The 23,632-nt window shown below is 40.8% G+C and overlaps 1 protein-coding gene across 6 annotated transcripts in view; it reads left to right on the top strand.

Annotated features, from left to right (window-relative positions):
- Positions 1-23,632, top strand: part of Glmn (glomulin, FKBP associated protein) — a 41,195-nt gene that overhangs the window by 13,122 nt on the left and 4,441 nt on the right. For all 6 annotated transcript variants that reach the window (XM_059274918.1, XM_059274922.1, XM_059274917.1 and 3 more), the window contains 11 exons: positions 1,760-1,997; positions 3,778-3,880; positions 5,835-6,022; positions 12,481-12,534; positions 12,980-13,010; positions 13,296-13,385; positions 15,030-15,071; positions 15,176-15,249; positions 17,607-17,691; positions 18,170-18,276; positions 18,881-18,944. In XM_059274918.1, the coding sequence (XP_059130901.1) occupies positions 1,760-1,997; positions 3,778-3,880; positions 5,835-6,022; positions 12,481-12,534; positions 12,980-13,010; positions 13,296-13,385; positions 15,030-15,071; positions 15,176-15,249; positions 17,607-17,691; positions 18,170-18,276; positions 18,881-18,944 (1,076 nt within the window). The remainder of the gene's footprint in view (positions 1-1,759; positions 1,998-3,777; positions 3,881-5,834; positions 6,023-12,480; positions 12,535-12,979; positions 13,011-13,295; positions 13,386-15,029; positions 15,072-15,175; positions 15,250-17,606; positions 17,692-18,169; positions 18,277-18,880; positions 18,945-23,632) is intronic.

Genomic DNA, 23,632 nt, shown 5'->3' with positions numbered 1-23,632 from the left:
ACTGCAGTGACAGAGAGAGTAGTGAGAAGTACCTGATCACACTGCAGTGACAGAGCAGTGAGAAGTACCTGATCACACTGCAGTGACAGAGAGAGTAGTGAGAAGTACCTGATCACACTGCAGTGAGAGAGAGTAGTGAGAAGTACCTGATCACACTGCAGTGAGAGAGAGTAGTGAGAAGTACCTGATCACACTGCAGTGAGAGAGAGTAGTGAGAAGTACCTGATCACACTGCAGTGACAGAGAGAGTAGTGAGAAGTACCTGATCACACTGCAGTGACAGAGAGAGAGTAGTGAGAAGTACCTGATCACACTGCAGTGACAGAGAGAGAGTAGTGAGGAGTACCTGATCACACTGCAGTGACAAAGAGAGAGTAGTGAGAAGTACCTGATCACACTGCAGTGACAAAGAGTAGTGAGAAGTACCTGATCACACTGCAGTGACAAAGAGTAGTGAGAAGTACCTGATCACACTGCAGTGAGAGAGAGTAGTGAGAAGTACCTGATCACACTGCAGTGAGAGAGAGTAGTGAGAAGTACCTGATCACACTGCAGTGAGAGAGAGTAGTGAGAAGTACCTGATCACACTGCAGTGACAGAGAGTAGTGAGAAGTACCTGATCACACTGCATTGACAGAGAGAGTAGTGAGAAGTACCTGATCACACTGCATTGACAGAGAGAGTAGTGAGAAGTACCTGATCACACTGCAGTGACAGAGAGAGTAGTGAGAAGTACCTGATCACACTGCATTGACAGAGAGAGTAGTGAGAAGTACCTGATCACACTGCATTGACAGAGAGAGTAGTGAGAAGTACCTGATCACACTGCAGTGACAGAGAGAGTAGTGAGAAGTACCTGATCACACTGCATTGACAGAGAGAGTAGTGAGAAGTACCTGATCACACTGCAGTGACAGAGAGAGAGTAGTGAGAAGTACCTGATCACACTGCAGTGAGAGAGTAGTGAGAAGTACCTGATCACACTGCAGTAACAGAGAGTAGTGAGAAGTACCTGATCACACTGCAGTGACAGAGAGAGTAGTGAGAAGTACCTGATCACACTGCAGTGACAGAGAGAGAGTAGTGAGAAGTACCTGATCACACTGTAGTGACAGAGAGAGAGTAGTGAGAAGTACCTGATCACACTGTAGTGACAGAGAAAGAGAGTAGTGAGAAGTACCTGATCACACTGCAGTGAGAGAGAATAGTGAGAAGTACCTGATCACACTGCAGTGAGAGAGAGTAGTGAGAAGTACCTGATCACACTGCAGTGACAGAGAGAGAGTAGTGAGAAGTACCTGATCACACTGCAGTGAGAGAGAGTAGTGAGAAGTACCTGATCACACTGCAGTGACAGAGAGTAGTGAGAAGTACCTGATCACACTGCAGTGACAGAGAGTAGTGAGAAGTACCTGATCACACTGCAGTGACAGAGAGTAGTGAGAAGTACCTGATCACACTGCAGTGACAGAGAGTAGTGAGAAGTACCTGATCACACTGCAGTGACAGAGAGAGAGTAGTGAGAAGTACCTGATCACACTGCAGTGACAGAGAATAGTGAGAAGTACCTGATCACACTGCAGTGACAGAGAGTAGTGAGCTCAGACTACTCGACCTCTAAGCCCGCCTCTAGTGACACTTCCTTCAGCAAGGCTCCACCTCCTAAAGACCCAGAACCTTCTAAACGCCGACTTCCTCTTGTCCTGTGTGCAGCACGCTTATGAGGTGAATGCAAATAACAACCTGGTCTCTGTTGCAGTTATTCAGAAACTCCCCAACAACAAGGCGTACTCAGTTGGATTAGCACTGTCCACCCTTTGGAGTCAACTTGCTCTTCTTCCTGTTCCGTACTCAGAAGAACAAATGCAGACAGACGATTACGGCCTTTGTCAGTGTTGCAAGGCCTTAATAGAGTTCATGAAGCCTTTTGTGGGAGAAGTAATTGATAACAAAGAAAACAAGGAAAATGAAAAGTTAAAAGATGAATTACTAAAGTTGTAAGTATATTTGAAGGATATCCCACAGTGGAGAGGGTAATGGGTAGCTCAGTTATCTTACGTTTCTTATTTGTACATACAAATCTAGTTTGGGATTTTGAATTTAGACAGATAGAATGTTGACCTGATATATCATGGATGTTTCATGGGGCACTAACAGATAAAACCAAGTCCTTCACTGAATTTACTTTCACCTATCACAGCAAGCAGATACTGAACGTGGGGCAGTAGATACATTTGACAGAAGGAATTCATTCTGTCTATGGGAAATCGTATTTGAACACAGCATAAGGACCACCAGACAGTTGAACATCCACCCTGATCACAAGGTCAACAAAGTGCTCGCCCACTGTCTTTCACACCATGGTTCTGACTAAACATCCACTCTTCAGTATGGCTCCCAATCACTTGGCATATGGACGGTCCAAATTAAGGTGTGCTACCAGTATAAAACAGTCTTTAGGTTGAAGACTGGACATTTTAAAAAGGGGAAAACATAAGCAGGATATGGTGCTGCTCACCTGTCATTCCAGCCCTCAGAAGTTGAGGCAGAAGAATGGCAAGATCAAAGCCAGAGCCTGGGTTACAGAATAACCTGTCTCAAAAAATCAAATCAAAACAAAACCTCCAAACAACAAACACACACCATAAAAAGACAGAAAAGACAATAAAATTCCTAAATAATCTTGGTATACTTGTGACCTACCGAAATATTTCAGCTATATTGGGCTAATTGAGGAAATTATTTCTCACAACTTTTCTCATGTGACTACTAAGAAATCTTAAATTATAAATTATACATAGAATTTGTGTTAAATTTCTCTTGGATAGTACTGAACTTTTTTTTTTTTAATTTGGGAAACTAATGCTATTGTTACTTTTCTATTTTGCAGGATTAGGGTATTTAAAGTTGGTTTTTATGAAGTGGTTTGTTTGTCTATTTACCATTTAGGAAACCTATTACCTTTTTTTTTTTTTAAGGCTATTTTAAAGAACTAGAAAAGACTTAGTCACAGAACAAAGTTAGATTAAAAATAAAGTTGCTGGGCTGTGGTGGTGCACACCTTTAATCTCAGCACTCTTAGTTTGAGGCCAGCCTGGTCTACAGAGCGCGTTCTAGGACAGCCAGGGCTACACGGAGAAAGTCTGTCTCAAAAAACTAAAGGAAAAAAAGTGACTATAACTTTATAAAAAAGTTTCTGTCTTGAGTTTTCCTTGGACAGATGATAGGTACTATCCAAGATGAGTACTGGTCCTCAGACAGACCTTCAGAGTCAATGAGAAAGGTCTAGAAACGGAATTGAATCTCAGCATATGGAGCCTACCAAGACAGTCTCGTGTTTTCCTATGACTGTTACTAATGAGAAAGGATTTATTATGTCTTATAGACACATTATTATTGATGCTTACTTTAGGCCATCTGTGCTACGGTAATAAAAAACTAGGTGATTTATAATAAAAATATATTAGCTTGCAGTTCTAGACTAGGAAGTCTAAGTTTGGGGTGCTAAGACTTGGTGGACGAGTAGCAAGTTCAAGTAAGCTGAGCTCATCTTTTCAAAACAGCATAGTCCTTCCCATAAGACTTGAGCCCTCCTGGCCTAACCACCTTTCAAAGGTCCTAGTTCTTAATACTGTTGTAATGAATTAAATTTCAGCCTGATTTTTGAGGATGAACAAGCCATGCAGTGCTTATCTTTCACGTAAAGCTAGATATGAAGAACTAGATGTTATGTTTCAGGAGTGCCGACGACATAATTACCTATTTCTTATGCCTTAGTTGTTTCAAAAGCTTGAAATGCCCTTTGCTGACAGCACAATTCCTTGAACAGTCTGAAGAAGTTGGAAATGACCCTTTTCGGTGTTTTGCATCTGAAATAATAGTAAGTACAGCCAGTCTAATCTGCTATAATATTCGCTGTAATCTTAAATTTATCCTGCTATATTCTGATGTATTTCATATGAGCACTTAAGTTGAAAATTTATTAATAGGGCAACATGTAGCTTTTTTAGAACACAGATAAACAACAGGATGGAAATTAAATAGCCATAATCTCATTATCCAAGGCTTTCCAAATGTTTCTACTTATATGTTAATAAATAAGAAAATGTATATATACATATAAGGTCTTGAACAGTTATATCATATATAATCCTGTGTATCTTTTCTCTTAATACTATAATATAAATCATTGCTATTGATTTAGTATTTTTTAAAGATTGTGTGTGTGTGTGTGTGTATGTGTGTGTGTGCGCACGCGCGTGTGTGCTTGCTTGAATGTGTGTCTCTGCAACACATGCATGCAGTACCTGTGGAAGCCAGAAGAGGACATCATATTTTGGTTGTTAGCCAGCATGTGGGTACTGGGAGTTGAACCTGGATCCTCTCGAAGGGCACCCAGCCCCCATCTTAAGCATTTTTAAGTGTAGCATTGGTGTGTTTACATTGTTATGCAGCCACCACAGTCACCTCAAGAGCCTGTCTTTCCCCCTGAAGTCTGTACTTGCGAAGCGCTCACTTCTCACCCTCTGCCCTGTCACTGCCTGGCAACCACCACTCTGCCTGAAGCACTTACAATTTTTTTCATGTTGAAATTCTTTCTCTCTTTTTATTTTTAGTTTTTTGGAGATAGGGTTTTACTGTATAACTCTGGCTGTACTAGAACTCTATGTAGATCGTGCAAGACTTGAACTTACAGAGATCTACTTGCTTCTGTCTCCGAAGTGCTGGGATTAAAGGCATGCACTACCATGCCCAGCTTCATTTGTGTTTCAGACTTACTCATTTTATTTTATTAGACTTACTCATTTTATTTTATTACAAAGTTTGTCTCTTTTCTTTTTTTTTAATGTGGGCCATATGTGTGCAGTAGCGAAGGAGGCCAGAAGAGGGCATTGGAGCTCTTAGAACTGGAATTATAGATGGTTGTGAGCCACCCTGTAGGTGTTGTGAACCAAACCTGGGTCTTCTGCAAGAGCACCCAGTGCTCTTTACTGCTAAGCCATCTCTCCAGCTCCCTGAAATGTTTTGCTTAGCTCACTCCAAAGCCCTCTAGCAATCAGATAGTCTGGCTGTCAACAAAACTCATTCATGTGTGTATCATTAATTATTTTGAGTCTCAAAATTTATTTTGATGTTTCAAAATAAATAAATAAATACATTAATACATAAAACAAAGCAAAAAACCTGCCTGAACATGTCAGGGCCACCCAGGGCAATCTTTTGAATAACTCAAAATCAACTGATCGAGACCTTCATTATACCAGCAGACTTCCTCACTGCCTTAGTCACTGTTCTGCTGTGAAGAGACAACATGACCATGGCAACTCTTAGGAAAGAAAACACTTAATTGAGGCTTGCTTAAAATTTTAGAGGTTTAGTACATTATCCTCCTAGTGGGAGCATGGCCTCACACAGGGAGACATGGTGCTGGAAAACCAGCTGAGAGTTTCACATCCAAATATGCAGGCAGCAGGAAGAGGGAGACACTAGACCTGCCTTGTATTTTTAAAGCCTCAAAGCCCACCTCCACTGACATACTTCCTCTAATAAGACCACACCTACTTAAACAAGACCACACCTCCTGTTCCTTCTCAAGTAGTGCCACTCCTTGATGACTAAGCAGTCAAATATATGAGCCTAGGGGCCATTCATATTGAAACCACTACATTCACTATTGGTATTTAAGACAATCTAATCATGGGAGTGATACTCAAGTATCACAAGTTCTATACACCTTCAAAGAGAAGGGATTATATGGGTGTGAATATAGAATAAGGAGGTGATAATATAGTTTATTTGCCAATAGCTTCCCTTATTTTAAACCCATTTCACAGGGATTTTTATCACAAATTGGACACCCTGTACCACAAATTATTCTTAATCATGGAAGGAAAAAAAGGACTTGGGATTACCTTGAATTTGAGGAGGAGGAAGACAAACAATTGGCAGACTCTGTGGCTTCTCTGACATATCTAGTATTTGTTCAGGGCATCGGTATTGATCAGCTTCCAATGGTCTTAAGGTAAGAGTCAATATCAAACTCTTGATTTATTTAATATCCAGACGTGTATGTTAACATACTAGTACACTGGAAAATGGCTGATTAAAGATGCCTAGAATTTTCGGGTATCTCCAGTAGTGTGAAAAAAGACATCAACTAAGTGTATGGCTTGCAGGGAAATGTGGGTGGTATGAAAAGGCATGGAGTGCTGCAGCAGTCAGCAGACAGACAGAGGAAATCCAGGCATACTGAAAATTAGGTTTATACAGGAAACGGTACACCCTAACATTAAGTACTAGGCAAAATGGCTGGTATGGGAGAATTTCCCCAGCGGAGCTGTAAGAGGAAGAGAAGGAGCGCCTTGTGAGCCCCACAGGTAGAGGGTAGCATTCTGCATAACAAATTCAGTCTAGAGATCCGTGATTTACACAGCAAACAGCCGGAGAAGTGGGGCTGATGCTTCCTACTCTGCTCACTGATGCTGTAGGGGACCTTGAGCGATCTTGTGGTCATACTTTTCAGCTGGGGGAAATAGAATTACTAAACCTGTTGAGTGCTAAAAACTTACCCTCTCTGCTGACCAAAGGAACAACCACTCTGAGAATGGCCATGGGGCATAAGAGGCTGGTTTTGACTTGAACTCAGATCAGGGGACATAGGTTTAAGAAATTGGAAGTACAGGCTCCATTGCAGAGGGAAGCAGAGGGGACTTACATCTTTACCTCTGAGGAGTAAAACGCAATGAGTGGCATAAGCTCGGGGTGCAGACAGGACAGTGTGGCCGGTGTGCTGGGTCACTCAGTGGCCATGCTTCCTCTCCTCCAGCGCAGATGCTTTCTACAGTCAGAGCTCTGCAGACCTTGGTGGGAACACAGCTGCTGCTTGGCACTTCCCACGCCACACCCCTCTGGTAGAAGAGCACCCACAAAGTGCTTCTTCGTCTCAGCTGGCAGGGGAAAAGTGAAAGGAGGTTCAACCTGCCAGGTTGCTGGGCCAACCCATGGAGAACACCGGCAAGAATTTAGGCCAGCAGCAGTGACAGTAGCATGTGTGGCTAGCAGGAAGGGCAATGTGGACTCCAGGGGAAGCAAAGACTCCACCACCGCTCAGCAAGATAGGAAGGATGGGTTTCTTCGTTTGATGGAGTTGCTGTATTGCATTCCCTCAACATTACTTCTCCACCTTTATCCTGTGGGTGTGTCTGCTCTTCCTACAATCCTCTCTTTCTTACCTTCTTTGTTCTCTTCTTTTTATTACTTATTTATACTTCCAACTTTGTAATTCTAACCCTCTAGACATCTAACTCTTATCTATCCTTATTTTGGGAGTATAGTTGTTTTCAGTTTTTTTCTTCTGTAATTAAATATTTGTGGGTTTATTGTCATCACTGTGGCCTGTCTGCTGTCCTCCATTGTCACTGCTCTAGAGGCAGTGGGACCTGGGAGAATGGACCCAATAAATGAGGCAGACTAAAGTCTCATGCAACATCTAAGTTTATTCAGAGCCTCAAACAGTTTATACTCTGAGGGTTAAGTAAAGTTCTCATGAATTCAAGCTGTGTACAGTCACAAGGACAAGCCATATGTGGCAAAAAAAATAAATAAATAAATAAATGTTTTTCCATAGAGGCATATAAAGGGTAATTTAAACAATTACTTGAATACACCAAACAATAATGAGTGTTCTGAAGTAAACTCACTCCTATCTGCTACACCCAGGAAAAGCAGGAAAACACATTCCAAGAACAATTCCATGTTTTGAAGAAACTGAGGCCACAAGACTCTTGTCTTGTTCTCTTGGAGCGTTCTCACAAGCACTCAGACTTCTTACACAACTCTATTCCTGCACCATTTTCCAACACTCCATGTAGGAATAGGGACTGAGACTGGTGGAGCCTGAGACTTAAGAGGAAGCCAGCTCAAAAGACCCACAGAAGTTATCACTTTAGTAGACAGTTCCAAAGATAGTGAAGTGATTGAAATGCCCCAGAATTTAAGTTTTTAATGAGGTTATAAAATCTATAGAAAGAAAGTTACATCCAAGCACAGGAGGCAGTTAGAATGGCCATACAGGAAACTCTCCATAGGACAGTTTAGCTAAAACACTAAGTGAACAGAAAAAAAAACAATATAAAAAGCTGCAAGAGTAGAGTGCCAAGCTACTTCCAAAGGCAAATTCATCAGAAACTCATCAGGCCCCTCAGCAAAAGGGGACAAACAAGATCATGGAATGATATATTTCAGGCTGAAAGTAAATGGCTTCCAAAAATTTTACTATATCCAGCAAGATTTAGGTAGAAATAAAGACCTTGCGAGCTGATCCCAAGCTAAAGTAAGTCAGGACCGTTAAGCGAGCACTAACGAGGTGCAGTAGGCAATCCTGCACACCGAGAAGGAAGTGACAGCCACAGAAGCATGGGGAAGAATAAGTCACAAGAAAAACAGGACCAACTGAGAATCACTAAACCTCCAAAACAAGCTCAGTTAAAAAGAAAACAGTACCTTAATCAAGAAAACAACAGGAATTACCACCTCTCAGTAATAACCCTAAATGTAAACTGTCTTAATCCTCTAAATAAAATACGCAGATCAACTGATTGGCTTAAAGTGATATCCAACTAGTTTCTATCATTTTAAAACATTTTAGGGGTTGGGGATTTAGCTCAGTGGTAGAGCACTTGCCTAACAAGCGCAAGGCCCTGGGTTTGGTCCTCAGCTCCGGAAAAAAAAAAAAAAAAATTTAAATTGTGTATGTGTGTGCATATGGGCATGTGAATGCAGGTACCCAAAGAGATCAGAGTTACAGATTCCCCCTAGAAATAGTGGTCCTGGGAGCCCAACTCAGGTCATCTGCAAGAACAATATGTGCTCTTAACTGCTGAACTCTGGTCCCAAACTATTTTCTATCTTTAAGAAACACTCAGCACTTGGGAGGCAAAAATAGGCAAAACTCTGTGAGTTCAAGGCCATCCACAGTAAGTTTTAGGCTAACGAGGGCTACACAGTGAGACCCTGTCTCAAAGAAATAGAGACAGATGGACAGAGGAAGAGAGATTGATGAATCCCACATAGACGTAAAGTATGGAAAATAGTATTCTAAAAAAGTGGAATCTGAAAGTAAGCTAGACTAGCTGTTCTTGTATTTGACAATATAGACCCCAAGCCAAAATAATGAACAAGCCATTAAGATGTAATAATTATAAATATATATGTGACAAATGTTGATACATATAATTTCATAAAACAGACAGTACTATAAGCAGGATAAGTCCTTAATGGGGGTAGATTTCAGCACCCAGTCTCATCAGTAGACAGGTCACTCAGAGAGAAGAACTAACAGAAATGTTAGTGAAGCTGTATCATAGCTCCAAGCTACTTATTAGACCTCAACATCTTCAGAATATACATTCTCAGCAGCTGTGAAACTTTCTCTAAAAAAGAAATCACATTCTAAGCCATAAAACATGTCTTAACCAAATTTAAAAAACAAGAATATCTTTTATCATATTATAATGTGATAAAATTAGAAATCAATAGCAGAACAAAGTATAGAAAATAGGCAAACACCTGGAGATTAATTACATAACACACAGTGTATCATTGAGGAAACTGGGGGTAATTTAAAACTTCTAGAATCAACTGAAAAACAAAACAAAACGAAAGACACCTACCGTGAACTTCAGGATATAGCAAAAGCAGTTCTGAAAGGGAAGTCAGTAGCTGTAAGTGCCTAAATTAAAAATCGTAAGGGGCTAGAAAGCCAGCTTAGTGTTGAAAGTGCTTGCCGCTCTTTCAGAGGACCAATGGTTCTGATCCCAGCACCATGTCAGGTCACTCCCAAACTACTTTTAATTCCAGCCCCAGGGTATCCTATCCTCCTTCTGGCCTCTGGGCACCCACACACAGGTGTACATACACATAAATAAAAGTAAAGTAAATCTTGTTTAATGTGAAGGGAAATCTCAGGTAAATAACTTCTTGATGTATTTGAAGGTCTCAGGCAAACAGAACTATCCCAAAACAAATTTATTAGCTGAAACTAAATATCAGTGTGGAAAGAAATAGCTTGGAGTCTAAAAGAACAATACAAGAGGTCGGTGAGGCAGCAAGTTCTCTGAAAAGACAAATACGTTCACCGACATTTAACCAAACTAACATAAGATGATGAAATTTAGATACAAAGTGGTGATGTCACCACTGAAATCCAGAGGATCACTATGAATTATTTTGAAAACTTATAGTCTAATAAATTGGAAAATCTAGAAGTCAGTACATTTCTAGACATTTGTGACCTACCAAAATTGAACTGAGGCAATACTAAGAACCTAAACAGATCAGTAACAAAACATCTCCCAATGAAGAAAAACCCAGGGCTGTACAGATCCACTCCTGATCTTACCAGATGCTCAAAGAACTAACACAAATCATCCTTAAACTACCCCAGAAGTAAAAAGGGAAGGAGTGCTTCTAAATTCATTCTTCTAAAATAATATCTTGATACCAAGACCAGGTAAGAATTCTATAGAAAAAGATAACTGGCTAGGTGTGGTGATACTTGTAATCCCAGAATTTGGGAGGCTGAGGCAGATCATGAATTGTAGGCCAGCCTGGGCTACATAGTGAATTCTAGGGAGTCTGAACTAAATATCAAAATTGATTAAAAACAACAAAATAGCTGGGCTTGGTGGCACATGCCTTTAATCCCAGCATTAGGCAGAGGCAGGCGGATCTCTTGAGTTCAAGGCTAGCCTGGTCTACAAAGCTAAGTTCCAGGACAGCCAGGGCTGTTACACAGGAAAACCCTGTCTTGAAAAACCAAAAGAAAACAAACATAAAACAAGCCAGAGATGAGCTAATGGAGATGGACGGAGATGGCTCAGTAGATAAAAGCATTTGTCATCCAGGCCTGACTACCTGGGTTGGAGTCCTAGGACCTGAAGTGAACAGAACTGACTCCAGAAAGTTGTTCTTTGTCGTCCACATCAGTGTCATAATGTGCTTGTGCCCATGTGCAGGCCTGCACACAATTAACACATTCTTAAAATCCCCCAAAGACAACAACAGAATAAAAAAACAAAAGTAAGAAAACAACCCAGCTTCCTTGCTTAGTTTAGTTCTAGAAATACTCAACAAAATGCTTCCAAAGCAAATTCTTTGGTATCATAATAAGATCATACAAATTGGTCTTATTTCAGATATGAAAAGTGGTTCAGCATACATCAGTAAACCTAACACAGGACATGCTTATAATGACTCGAGGACAAATATCACATAATTGTCTAGTGTGATTGTTAGATACAGGAAAATCCTTTGAAAAATTCAGTACCCTTCATGATAAAAACCCCAAAGAAACTAAAATAGAAGGGTCATACATTACTAATAAAGGCTGTATGACTGTATGCAACAGGCCCATAGCCGACATACTACTGAAAGTGTAAACTGAATAGCCTTTAAAATCAATAAGGCTGTCACAACAAAACGCTGTCAAAATGAAGAAACATTACTCTAGTTCTAGAGGCTGGACTATGGAGTAAAGTGTCAGAAAGTTGTTTCCTTTTGAGGGTTGGGGTTCTATTCTAGTGGCTTTCTGAGAAAAGGGTTTATTTGACTTACATCTTTGAAGGAAATCGGGGCAGGAGCCCTTCTTGCTTTAAGACGGTCACTTAGTAGCTCATGCTCAGCCAGCTTTCTAACAGCCCAGACCCATGTACTTAGGGAATGGTGCTCCCCAGAGTGGGCTGGGCCCTTTCCACATCAATCAAAGTAATCTCTCACAGACGTAGTCACAGGCCAGTCTGACTAGGGTACTCTTCACTTGAAATTCCCTCTTCCCCAGTGACAGCGTGGAAGAAGAATCTCCCATGCTTCTCTGACATTTGGGTCTTTGATGGTCTTTGCCTTCACATTCTTACATCATCCTTCCTGTATGCAACTCTCTAAATTTCCTTTTTTAAAAAACGATTTATTTAATTATGTTTATTTGTGTCTGTCTGTCTGTGGGTGTGTGAGTGTCAGTGCAGCGCCTACAGAAATCTGAAGTGGGGCAGGTGTTAGACGCGGTTGTAGGCCACCTGACGTAAGTCCTGGGAGCTGAGTTCAAGTCCTCTCCAAAGCAGTGTAACCTCCTGACCACTAGGCCATTTCTCTAGCCCCTGAATTCCCCTTTGAATAGGCATGAGGTACTGGATTAGAGCTCACCCCAAAGACCTCATTTTATTTTAACTCTATAAAAACCTTAACTCCAAAATTCTGAGTTCTGCAGGCTATGACTCCAACATGTGTTTTCTGGGGAGAACAGAATTCAAATGTGTATAAAATTTCTAAATGTGTGTGTGAGCGAGAGATTTTTGGGGCTGTGATTGGAGACCAGTATTGAGTTCTTATCTAGCATGTGTGAAGCCCTGGGTTTGACCACTATCAGTGGTTGAGGAGAAGAAATTGCTGATTCTAAACACCTTTTTTTATTCTTTCCTATTTTAGCCCATCATACCTTTTGCAGATGAACATGGAACACATTGATGTGTTTCTGCAAAGGTAAGATCATTTAGATGAAATCTCAGGATTAAATTGTAACACTGAACAGTCCAGGAACTGTGGGAACAGGGGGGAACATGTGGGAACAAGAGATTCGGGGTTCAAGCTCATCCTTAGCAACACCAAGTGTTGAGGCCAGGGTGTGGTACCTGAGACCCTGTGGCAAAAAGCAACAAAAGGGAGTATGATTGATTGTTCAACAGAATTTCTCCTTAACATACATATCATTTAATTAATTTTGAAACAGTCTTGCAATGAGCCTTGGTTGGTGTCTAATGCTAGATCCTCCTGCTTCAGCCTCCCAAGGGCTAGTGTTATAGGTGTGCCCCAGTCATTCCAGCTATAAAAGACCTTGTATTTCAATTTTTATTTGTTTCTCCTAAAGTAAGGAACCATTCTTAAAAATTATAAAACCACAGTGATAACTTTTAATGTTTTCTTTCAGAACAGAACAGTCTATTTTCTCCAAAGGATTGGTAAGATTTGTTTGCTACCATTGTACGTGTGTGTGTGTGTGTGTGTGTGTGTGTGTGTGTGCATACAAGTGTGTGCACATGCATTTGTGGAGGTCAGAGGACAACCTGTAGGAGCCAATTCTCTCCATTGTATGTGTTCTGGGACCTCAGGTCATCAGGCTCAGGTCAGCCCTTTTCTCTGTTGAGCCATCTTACCAGCCTGTTTGCAAGCATTATAAATAGTAACAATAACAAATATCACTGTTAGCTTCACCTCATATGTATGTGCATTATTTTCATCTGCAGGAACTTCTGGAGAATAGCTTATTGAGACTGGAAGACAACAGCCTACTTTATCAGTACTTAGAAATCAAGAGCTTTCTTGCTGTGCCTCAGGTAAGCAGAATATACATTCAAATACTGAGACGGCTCCTTGCCTATTCTGAACTCTGCTATGGTAACATACGCCTGCGGTTCCTCTCCCTTCCTTCTCAGCCTCTGCAAGTGCTACTCTAGCTTCTGGTTGAGTTTTTTGTGCTGATGGAAATGGTCTGCCATCTGTGCTGGCCATGACAAAAGACAGACTACCTGACATATGGCTAGTAAGACTATAGAACTGAGTTTTAAATTCTATTTTGATTAATTTATACTTTAAAATACTTTTATTCTCTGTGAGTTTTCCCCAACTCCTAGAATTAACTTATACTTAAACAGCTATTGGCGACCATCCTAGTTGATGGCATAATGGAAGGCCCTGGGATGACCTTCCCCTGACTTACACACTCAGTCTGTCTCCACCCTGTTGACCTTCCCCTGACTTAAACACTCAGTCTGTCTCCACCCTGTTGACCTTCCCCTGACTTACACACTCAGTCTGTCTCCACCCTGTTAACCTTCTCCTGACTTACACACTCAGTCTGTCTCCACCCTGTTGACCTTCCCCTGACTTAAACACTCAGTCTGTCTCCACCCTGTTGACCTTCCCCTGACTTACACACTCAGTCTGTCTCCACCCTGTTGACCTTCCCCTGACTTACACACTCAGTCTGTCTCCACCCTGTTGACCTTCCCCTGACTTACACACTCAGTCTGTCTCCACCCTGTTGACCTTCCCCTGACTTACACACTCAGTCTGTCTCCACCCTGTTGACCTTCCCCTGACTTACACACTCAGTCTGTCTCCACCCTGTTGACCTTCCCCTGACTTATACACTCAGTCTGTCTCCACCCTGTTGACCACCTCCTGACTTACACACCCAGTCTGTCTCCACCCTGTTGACCTTCCCCTGACTTACACACTCAGTCTGTCTCCACCCTGTTGACCTTCCCCTGACTTACACACTCAGTCTGTCTCCACCCTGTTGACCTTCCCCTGACTTACACACTCAGTCTGTCTCCACCCTGTTGACCTTCTCCTGACTTACACACTCATCTGTCTCCACTCTGTTGACCTTCTATGGTGTACCTGCCTGAACTCTTCATTTGCTATGTAGGTTTTTAGCTGTGAGTGTAGATATTTCTTAATATTTAAATAGAAAGGAGCATCTTTTGCTACTACATAAGCTTGATTATATTTAATGAATGCATTATACGTCTGAATATTTGATTTCCTTTTCTTTGTTTTGTTTTGTTTTTTCAAGACAAGGTTTCTCAGTGTAACCTTGGCTGTCCCGGAACCGCTCTGTAGATCTGGCTAGCCTCAAACTCATGGCATGGCCTCTGCCTCCCGAGTGCTGGGATTAAAGGCATGCGCCACCACTGCCTGGTGATTACCTTTTCTTGTTATTCTATACATAATTGAAAATTACCATTCACTTTAAAATCACACTTAGTCACATCTCATTTTGTGCTGTGTAAAAAACGGATTATAGTTTGCCGTAGACGTAACAGTGAAGGCCAGAGGAGCAGATCTCCTTAGCTTGTATGTCTCCTTTCTCTGCCCTGTTTTCTCTCAACGTTTAGTTTGCATCTAGTAATAATTTAACTTTCTTTGGAGTCAGAATCTGTATCTAAATTAATTTTTTTTTTCTTTATTTCTAGGGCTTAGTCAAAGTAATGACACTTTGCCCCATTGAGACATTGGTATGTGTGATTTTGGGAACTAACTAATGAGTCACAGTGAGAAATTTTAATAAATAATTTAATTTTAAATGTTTTGTGTAATAGTATTATTTGTTTCATTTCAGAGGAAAAAAGGTTTAGCTATGCTTCAGCTGTATATTGACAAGCTGGATTCACAAGGCAAATATACATTATTTAGGTATGTATCAAGCTGGTGAGCTAGGCACTTTTCATTGCCCTGACAAAATAACTGAGAAAAAAACTTAGGGAGAAAGGTTTATTTGGGCTCAGTGTGTTGTCTGTGCTTGCTGGATCCTGTGCTGTGGGCCTGTGGTAAGATGAGCTCATATGGAGGAGGTGTATGGAGGATACAGTAGAACAGAGCCCTTCACCCCACAGGAAGGACCAAGGACAGGATAGACCCTTTCACGGCATGCCTCCAGAGACCTACTTCCTGCATGAAGTTCGACCTCCTAGTTTCCATCTCTCAAGAATACCATTCTATTATGACTCAATCAAGGGCTGATCTATTGATTGGTTTGAGCCCTCAGGATCTAATCAATCACTTCACATAAGTCTGTCAGCTCCTTTCAGTCTTTAACACATAAGCTTTTAGGAGACATGTCAAAACATAGCCCATGGCTAATTACTAAGTGTGTGGCTGATCAGAACCTACTAATGCCATGTAGTTATTTGAAGGTACGCTATTTGTACAGTATTGTTCAGTATCTGTAAGAGCTAAAGAATCAGCTTATCAAGTATTTTGGAAACATATAAAGTGTATTATGTGAGTAGCATTGTGTTATTTTTAGTTTGATTAAAATACTGTAAACGTAAGCAGTCTTAAAAGAATAACTGAGATTGATTGTTCCTGCTAGAACCTTACAGAGTTCAATAATCTTCCATTATTTATAATTGAAACTGAGGGTGCCACAAAGATTTGTAACTTGACAGGTCAGTCACTCTAAGTTACTCTTAGATCTTACTAGTAGAGTTAAAGATTAGAACACTTTAGGCTAAATAATAAATAGGCTTTATAAGGCCATACATACAGTTTGCATGGAAATTCCACTGTTCTTATATTAGGAAGTGGGTGTATTCTAACAACTCTGGCATAAACATCAGGCTAAAGTCAGCCTGTAGATCTTAGCTTGCTTTACCCTGTTGTAGGTACTAAGAATGAGCTGCAAACTGATCTAAGCAATATTGAAATGCTAAAAGGTCTTTGGGTGTATCTAGTACTAGCATCCTTAAGCCTGTCCTAGCCTTCACTTCTGATAACAGAGTCAGGCCTGGCTTACACAGTCCTAGCCTTTAGATCTTATACCAAGTTTCTTATTTTGTTCCACTGTACTCTGTCAGTAGATCCCTTTTCCTTAGTCCTTCTTGGTAGCTTCCCATCATGGACTCATGGCCTCAGTCTGTGCAGGTGGCTCTGTTACTTTGGGACAGAGCATCATGGGAGTGTGTAGGCAGCAGGAGGGTTACCTCACTCGTCATGGCCAGGAGCACAGGCACAGATGGGTGGAAAGGGTTAGCGTCCCAGTACCTTCTTTAAGCACATGCCCCTCATGACCTACTTTCCTCCCATGAGGTCCCATTCCTAAAGATGCCACCACCAGCTAAGAACCAGGACTGTTGCACACGAGCCTTTAGGGGACACTGAAGACGTAGGCCATTAACACTGCCACCAGGTTTCCTTCATCAGGTGAGCCAGGGTTAGTCTACTTTTATAGGGAACAGTTCTGAAAGTTTTTAGGTTATACTGGTCCCCATTCTTGCAATGTTAAATTATAATTATATGCATGAAAAGATTAGAATTTGGTTTAACAGAAATTTCTTATTTGATGGCTGAGGAGGTAGCTCAGTAGGTAAGAACACCTCACAAGCATGGGAACCCGTGTTCAAATCTCCAGAATCAACATGAAAAACTAGGCATGTAGCCAGTCGGTGGTGGTGCCCACCTTTAATCCCAGCACTTGGTAGGCAGAGGCAGGAAGATCTCTGAGTTTAAGGAAGGCCAGCCTGGTCTACAGAGTGTGTTTCAGGACAGCCAGGGCTACACAGAGACACCAAGTCTCAAGGAAAACAAAACAACAACAACAAAGATGGTCATGATCACATACACCTTTAACCCCAATGCTGGGTGGGGAGTTTAGAGGGGCAGGAACTAGGAGGATTGCTGTACTAGCCTAGCCTCAGGACCATGAGAGACCCTGTCTCAAAAGAATAAGGAGACCGATAGAACACACACACACACACACACACACACAACTGATAGAACAGGACACCCGTTGTTCTCTGGCCTCTACACACAAGTACACACACACTAAAAAAATTTTTTTTTAAAAAAAACCCAGTTGTACATAAAATTTACCAGTTAGTGAAAGCAAAAACTGTTAAGATAACTTATAGTTAGCTGGCCACATTGATAATTGTCTTCACTGTGAATTTTATATTCTTAGAAGTTATATAAGGTCCAGTTGAATTGTAAACTTTATCACTAATTATATTGCAGTTTAATATAATTTTATGTGTTATAATTATGCTTTCAAGGTGCTTATTAAATACAAGTCACCACTCGGGTGTCGAAGGCTTTGTAATTCAAAATATCAAAAATCAGATTGATGTGTCATTTAAGGTAAGAATACAGACCCAGGTGAGGGGTCAGTTACTAATTTATTCACATGTAGCATACATCAGTATTGATTTACCCACAGTATTTTTCTGTCTATAATATTAAAGTATAATTCCCTATTTAAAAAACAAACACCACCCCTGCCCCTCTGAATTTTGAAAACTTGTTAACTATAAACTTAAACCATATTGCTTCTTTTGGCTGATAATATGGCTTTTATTGTGCTATATACTTCAAAAATTAAAACTGAGTTTCATCTGTATGTGACTATGCATAACCCCATGTAGGAAAAAGACCACCAGTGTTCTCAAACTGGCAAGATGTCCACATATGACTAGAAAGTGAATGGGTACATAGACATGAAAGTTAAAAATGTATGTATGTTAAAAAATAATAGTTTTTGTAATATCATCTTATTGTAATATATAAGGTTTATGATGCTATCACATAAACTTTTCATAATATTTCTTTTGCTTTTCAGAAAACATGTAACAAATGGTTTTCAGGACCGCAGCTGATTTCTCTGTTGGACTTGGTACTGTTTCTCCCTGAGGGTGCTGAAACAGATTTACTGCAGAACTCAGACAGGTGAGGTGACCACACTAGGGTTCTAAAAGAAAACTTCTTAAACTAAGAAAACGTTTTCCTGTGACTTTATGATCTGTATTTAGTTCATAAATGTATGTAAGCTTTTCCTCTTTGTTGCTCAGTGACCTCTTCTCTCAGGACAGTGGCTGACTGACTTTCTGTATTTGAGGTACTCAGCATTACATAGAGATCTGAAACCACAGCATTCGTGACTGAAATTTAAGAGTCTCACAAAACAGTTTATAAAGGGATTATGTATTTGGGCTTTATTTTTCAGGTCCATTTTTTTCCCATATAGAACATATACTTTTGATTTTGGTGCATTAGAATGGACGTGGAGAAAAGCTGTATTTATAAACAAGGAACACAAGGACTCATGGTCTGGAGCACAGCGGGGCTGTCTCTGGGGCACAGGGGTAACGCTCAGCTTGTGAACTTAGACCAGACAGGGTGAGCTGAGCCACTCCACAGACGGGTGGGGTAGTCTCCACGGGCAAATGTGTTAACAGCAGCATTTCCAAGCTTTTAACTTGCTTTATATATATTGCAGTTATTGATTACATAAATCTATACTGAAAATAACAAATTATCTTTTAATTAACAGGATTATGGCTTCATTAAATTTATTGAGGTATTTGGTTATCAAAGATAATGAAAATGACAATCAAGTAAGTGAACTATTTAGAAAAGAACCTGTGAGTATATTCAGAATGTCTAAGTTTTTCAGCTTTGCTTGATTACTATCCTAAGCCAGCATTTATTATTTTTATCCAGCTATAAACTTGGGTACCTATTCTGACACCTGTTGTCAGTTCCCAGGCACACTTAGCTTTTCACATCTAACCTGTTTTCCTGCTCTGTCTCTGCTCTCTTGCAGGAAGTATTGCTAGGTCCTTGTCTTAGTTAGGGTTTCTATTGCTATGAAGAGACACCATGACCATGACAACTCTTATAAAGGAAAACATTTAATGGCAGGCTTAGTTTCAGAGGTTGAGTTCATTATCATCATGGAGGGAAACGTGGTGGCATGCAGGCAGGCATGGTGCTAGAGACAGAGCTAAGAGTCCTACATCTTTAATCCCCAGGCAACAGGAAGTGAACTGAGACACTGGGCATGGCTTGAGCATATATGAGACCTCAAGCCCGCCTCCATAGTGACACATGTCCTCCAACAAGGTCATACCTACTCCAACAAAGCCACACCTCCTAACAGTGCCACTCCCTGTGAGCTTATGTGGTCCAATTACATTAAAAAGCCCTAGTGGTGGATAAGATACAGGTCATGTGTTAATTGACCCTCTGGAGCTCCACAAACACATGAACCTCTTACTCAGCCTCTTCTACTCGTATATAGGTCAGGGTTTTAATCAGAGCTATATGAGATAAAATTATCACATATCACCTCAGACATGACAAATAAGTTTGTTCACAGCACTTTTTGAATGGTGTGTGGGTAGTCGGATTTTTTTTAATAGCACTTCATTAGAAGTATTCAATAAATAGAAAACTATTTGAGGGAGATGTCATACAGTAAAATCACATTTACATTTAAGCTCCTTTCTGCCTACTCCATTCTAATAATTGCTCTCCTATTACTTGTAACCACATGAATCATGTTCGTATGGATTTCTCTTTTTAAAAAGTGATAGGAAGACTGAAAGTAATTAAGTTTCACATAAAAGTGCCAGAGGTCTTTATTACTAAGTAAGTCACACTTAGGATGAGGAGTCTGAGGAGCAGCAGGACCTTCAGTAGACCTAGTGGACTCAGTACTTTGGCCTGTTATTCATGCTTAGTCTGAACTAGATGATTTTTTTATTGTGAAAAAGAAATTAAAATGTCCAGCAAAACTGAAAGAACTTAACAGCAGGCGTTCATTCGTCAGACCCACCTGTCCCACTTGACTCCTCATGCAGCTCCCTCCTCTCAGGTTCTTGTTTTTTTGGGGGGTGAGGTGGGTTGTTTTTCTTTTTCAAGACAGGGTCTCTCTGTGTAGCCTTGTCTATCCTAGAACCTGCTCTGTAGACCAGGCTGGCCTTGAACTCACAGAGATCCACCTGTCTCTGCCTCCTGGTGTTAGGACTAAAGGAGTGCACCACCACTGCCCAGCTCTTGTTATAATTTTTGATGCATTTCAGTGTTAACTATAGACATCAGTGTATTTTGTCCCAATATTTCAGCATATATTTCATCAGGCAGAGTTAAACATTTGTCAGCAGTTTTTCTTCTAAGTAAGTTTACATAGATGAAGTGCACAGGTTTTACGTGTACAGTCGTTGAGTTTGGGTAGCTGTGTAGATCTGTTTTATCCAGCTGTGTATCAAATCTGCCATCATGGCAGATGTGCCCATATGTTCTTCTCACTGACAGAGGTGGCCACTGTCCTGGCCAGTGCCTTGTGTCATTCTTCACAATGCTGAAAGAAAACTACTCTGTTTCCCTTCTCATTAACCCTTCTCTCACAGGAAGGATCAGTAATTTGCTCAAGAGTAGAAAGTAATAGAAATTGGCTATGACTCCATGTAAACTTCTGAAATTAAAGTAACTCCTGACTCCTGAGAACAGAAAAAATACAATGTATATTGAGCAGCCCTTGGCAGGTGTCCTTAGGGAAGGTATGAGTTTAACGTTGTCGTAATCAGGAAGGCTGAACATACACAAGGTGATGTGATTTGCTTGACACAAAGGAACCTCACTGATTAGGAGTGACAGATGTCCTTGGTGTAGAGTACAGCCTAACACAGGGTCAGAAGTCCCTGCTTAGAGAAGGAAGGCAATGTCTGTTTTGACTCCTGTAGGTAATGTCTTACAACACTTTGGTGTGGACATTTTATAATGAAGAAAGAATAGCCACTTAGAGGGCTGCCTTATTTAATGGTTTGTATTTACCCCCATAGGAACCAAATACTGGTTTTTATTTGTTTTGTGCTGTATGCCATCATACCAGGGAAATGATTAATGGAAGTCCTAAATTGCCAGATTGATGCCTTGTATGCAGCTTAACAGCCTGTCTGTAATGGAAACATTCCTAAGAACAGTTACAATGAGGAAAAGCAAATTTAGCCACTGTGGTTAACAAGTCACTGACAGCTTACGTCTAGGTGTGACTCCTCTGTATAGTGGCACTTACAGGGCTGAGGAGGGTCACAAGTTCCAGGCCAGCCTGCAGTTTGCAAGACCATGTCTAAAACAAGAAGTGCTGTTCTGGCTTGTTGTACAGGTTACAAAGTGATACTGTGTTGATGTTGAATTGTGGGCATTTTACTCAGAGGAACCCTACCAGTTCCTGTTTTTGCCCATTTAGGTGTGCTACAAGATGAAAAACTAGAAAGTCAGAAAGGCACACAGGAAGAGATAGAAAGCCACTCTATTATAAAGACAATAAAGCAGTTCATGAGTAATAATCTTTCTTTCTGACCGACTGGAGTCATAGCCAGCTCTTCACTTTCCTAAGTTCTCCTTGCCTTTCTTCTCCCACTCTTAGCTCCCTGCATGTTTTCAGCACTTTCTCCCACACTCAGTTTCCTGTCATTTTTAGATTCTTACAGACGAGTATTTCCCATCTCTAACTTTTACAGCTCACATTCTCTATTGTTGGGTTTCTTTAGATGGCTGTCACTTGTTTGGAATCACAAGTTTATTCCAAAAGAGAGCTGTAATTGTGTACCTTCTGCACGCTTCACTCAGATGTTTTCTAATGCCTGTTTATTCAGAGTTAAAATGTGCCAGGACTGGAATTGTAGCTCAGTGGCCGAATAATTGTCTGTCATGAGGTCTTGGATTCAATCCTTAGCACCACAATAAAGAAGTGAAATGAAATGAAACATCCCCACTGCATAATCTGTGGAGCCACGTGGCTAACGGTGGTGGACATCCCTTACTATTGAAGGGTAAAGGTTCTGTGATACCATTTAATAAATAAGGCCTTATGTTAGGAGAAGGGCCAAGAGGGGGACATGGCCATGCCCTTTTCCATTTCTTCCTTTTATTATGGTTGACTCTGTGCTTGTAAGGTTCCTACCTGTTCCAGAACCTATTTCACTGTGGTGTAGAAAGGTCTAGTGGGGTTGGGTAGGCTCCAGTGAATTTTTAACGCATAATTAAGATAGAAAACAAAAAAGTTCAGAATTGTTAAATCAGTGACATGGATATGAAATGGAAGGCAGATAATTGTGAGGATTTCAAAGTTCAATCTTTATAAACATTGTAAAAATCTTGTTACTTTTTTAACATCAAAGATGAAAGAAATCCTAAATTTATTTCTTTTGTGTTTTAAAAAAGATCTGGTAACTTTCATGTAAGACAAAGAATGTATTTTTACCTCCATAGCATCTTGACTCCTACATGCTTCTAAAAACAGTATAGTTCATTATTGGAGAGACTAGAATTATGCTGAACAGCATGTGAAAGAACTTTTCTTAGCCTAATTTTGAAGGGTGTTTTTATTAGTCAATGTTTTAATGTTATGGACTACAAATTAAAATAAATTATTGCCCTTAGCTTGATGCCATAGCTCATGCCTGTAATTACAGCTTTTGGGAGGCGAGGTTCGCAAAGAAAAAGAAACTGGAGTATTTTTACAGTTATACCTTTTTTGTTATTTGTAAGTTCATGGTTTTGTAATTAAATTACTCATTTGTTTTACATCCCAACTGCAGTTTCCCCTCTCTCCTCTCCTCCCATTCCCTCCCTTTACCCCCGCCCCCCGCCCCATCCACTCCTCTGTTTCTGTTCAGAAAGGGGCAGGCCTCCCAAGGGTGTCAACAAAGCATGGCATATCAAGTTGAGGTAGGACTAAGCTCCTCCCCTTGTATTAAGGCTGGGCAAGGTGACCCAGTATGAGGAGTAGGGTCCCAAAAGCCAGCCAAAGCGTTAAGAGATAGCACCTGCTCCCACTGCTGGGAGTCCCACACCAGTGGAAGTCAGGACAACTTTTGGGATGTAGGTCTCAGGATCAAACTCAGATAGTTGGGGTTGGCAGTGAAGACCTTAACCCACTGAGCCTCCTTGCTGGCCTATTGTTGTTTTTATTGTTGTTGTTGTTTTTAGACAGGGTCTCAAGTTGTTCCTGCTGGCCTGGAACTCACTTTGTAGCCAACAATGATCACAAATTCTGAGATTATAAGACCCTTGTATTGGTTGAAGGGGGTAGGGCAAACAGGCCAGGTTGTGAATTCCAGCTAGAGTTTGTCTTGCATGGACAGCAGGACAGCAGGATTATCAGGATTTCCACCTGTGGGAAGGTATGTTGCTCAGGAAGTCCTTGCTTAGTTCTAGAGGGTGCCTGAGAGCAAAGGTGGGGCTAGCACCCAGACTCCCACTCCCGTCCTTGCTCTTCTGGGACAACCTAATAAGA

The sequence above is a fragment of the Peromyscus eremicus genome, chromosome 10 (assembly GCF_949786415.1).
Source record: "Peromyscus eremicus chromosome 10, PerEre_H2_v1, whole genome shotgun sequence".
In the NCBI taxonomy this organism is placed as follows: Eukaryota; Metazoa; Chordata; class Mammalia; order Rodentia; family Cricetidae; genus Peromyscus; species Peromyscus eremicus.
The sequence above is the reverse complement of the archived record's forward strand: the minus strand, read 5'-3'. Positions and strand labels throughout refer to the sequence as shown.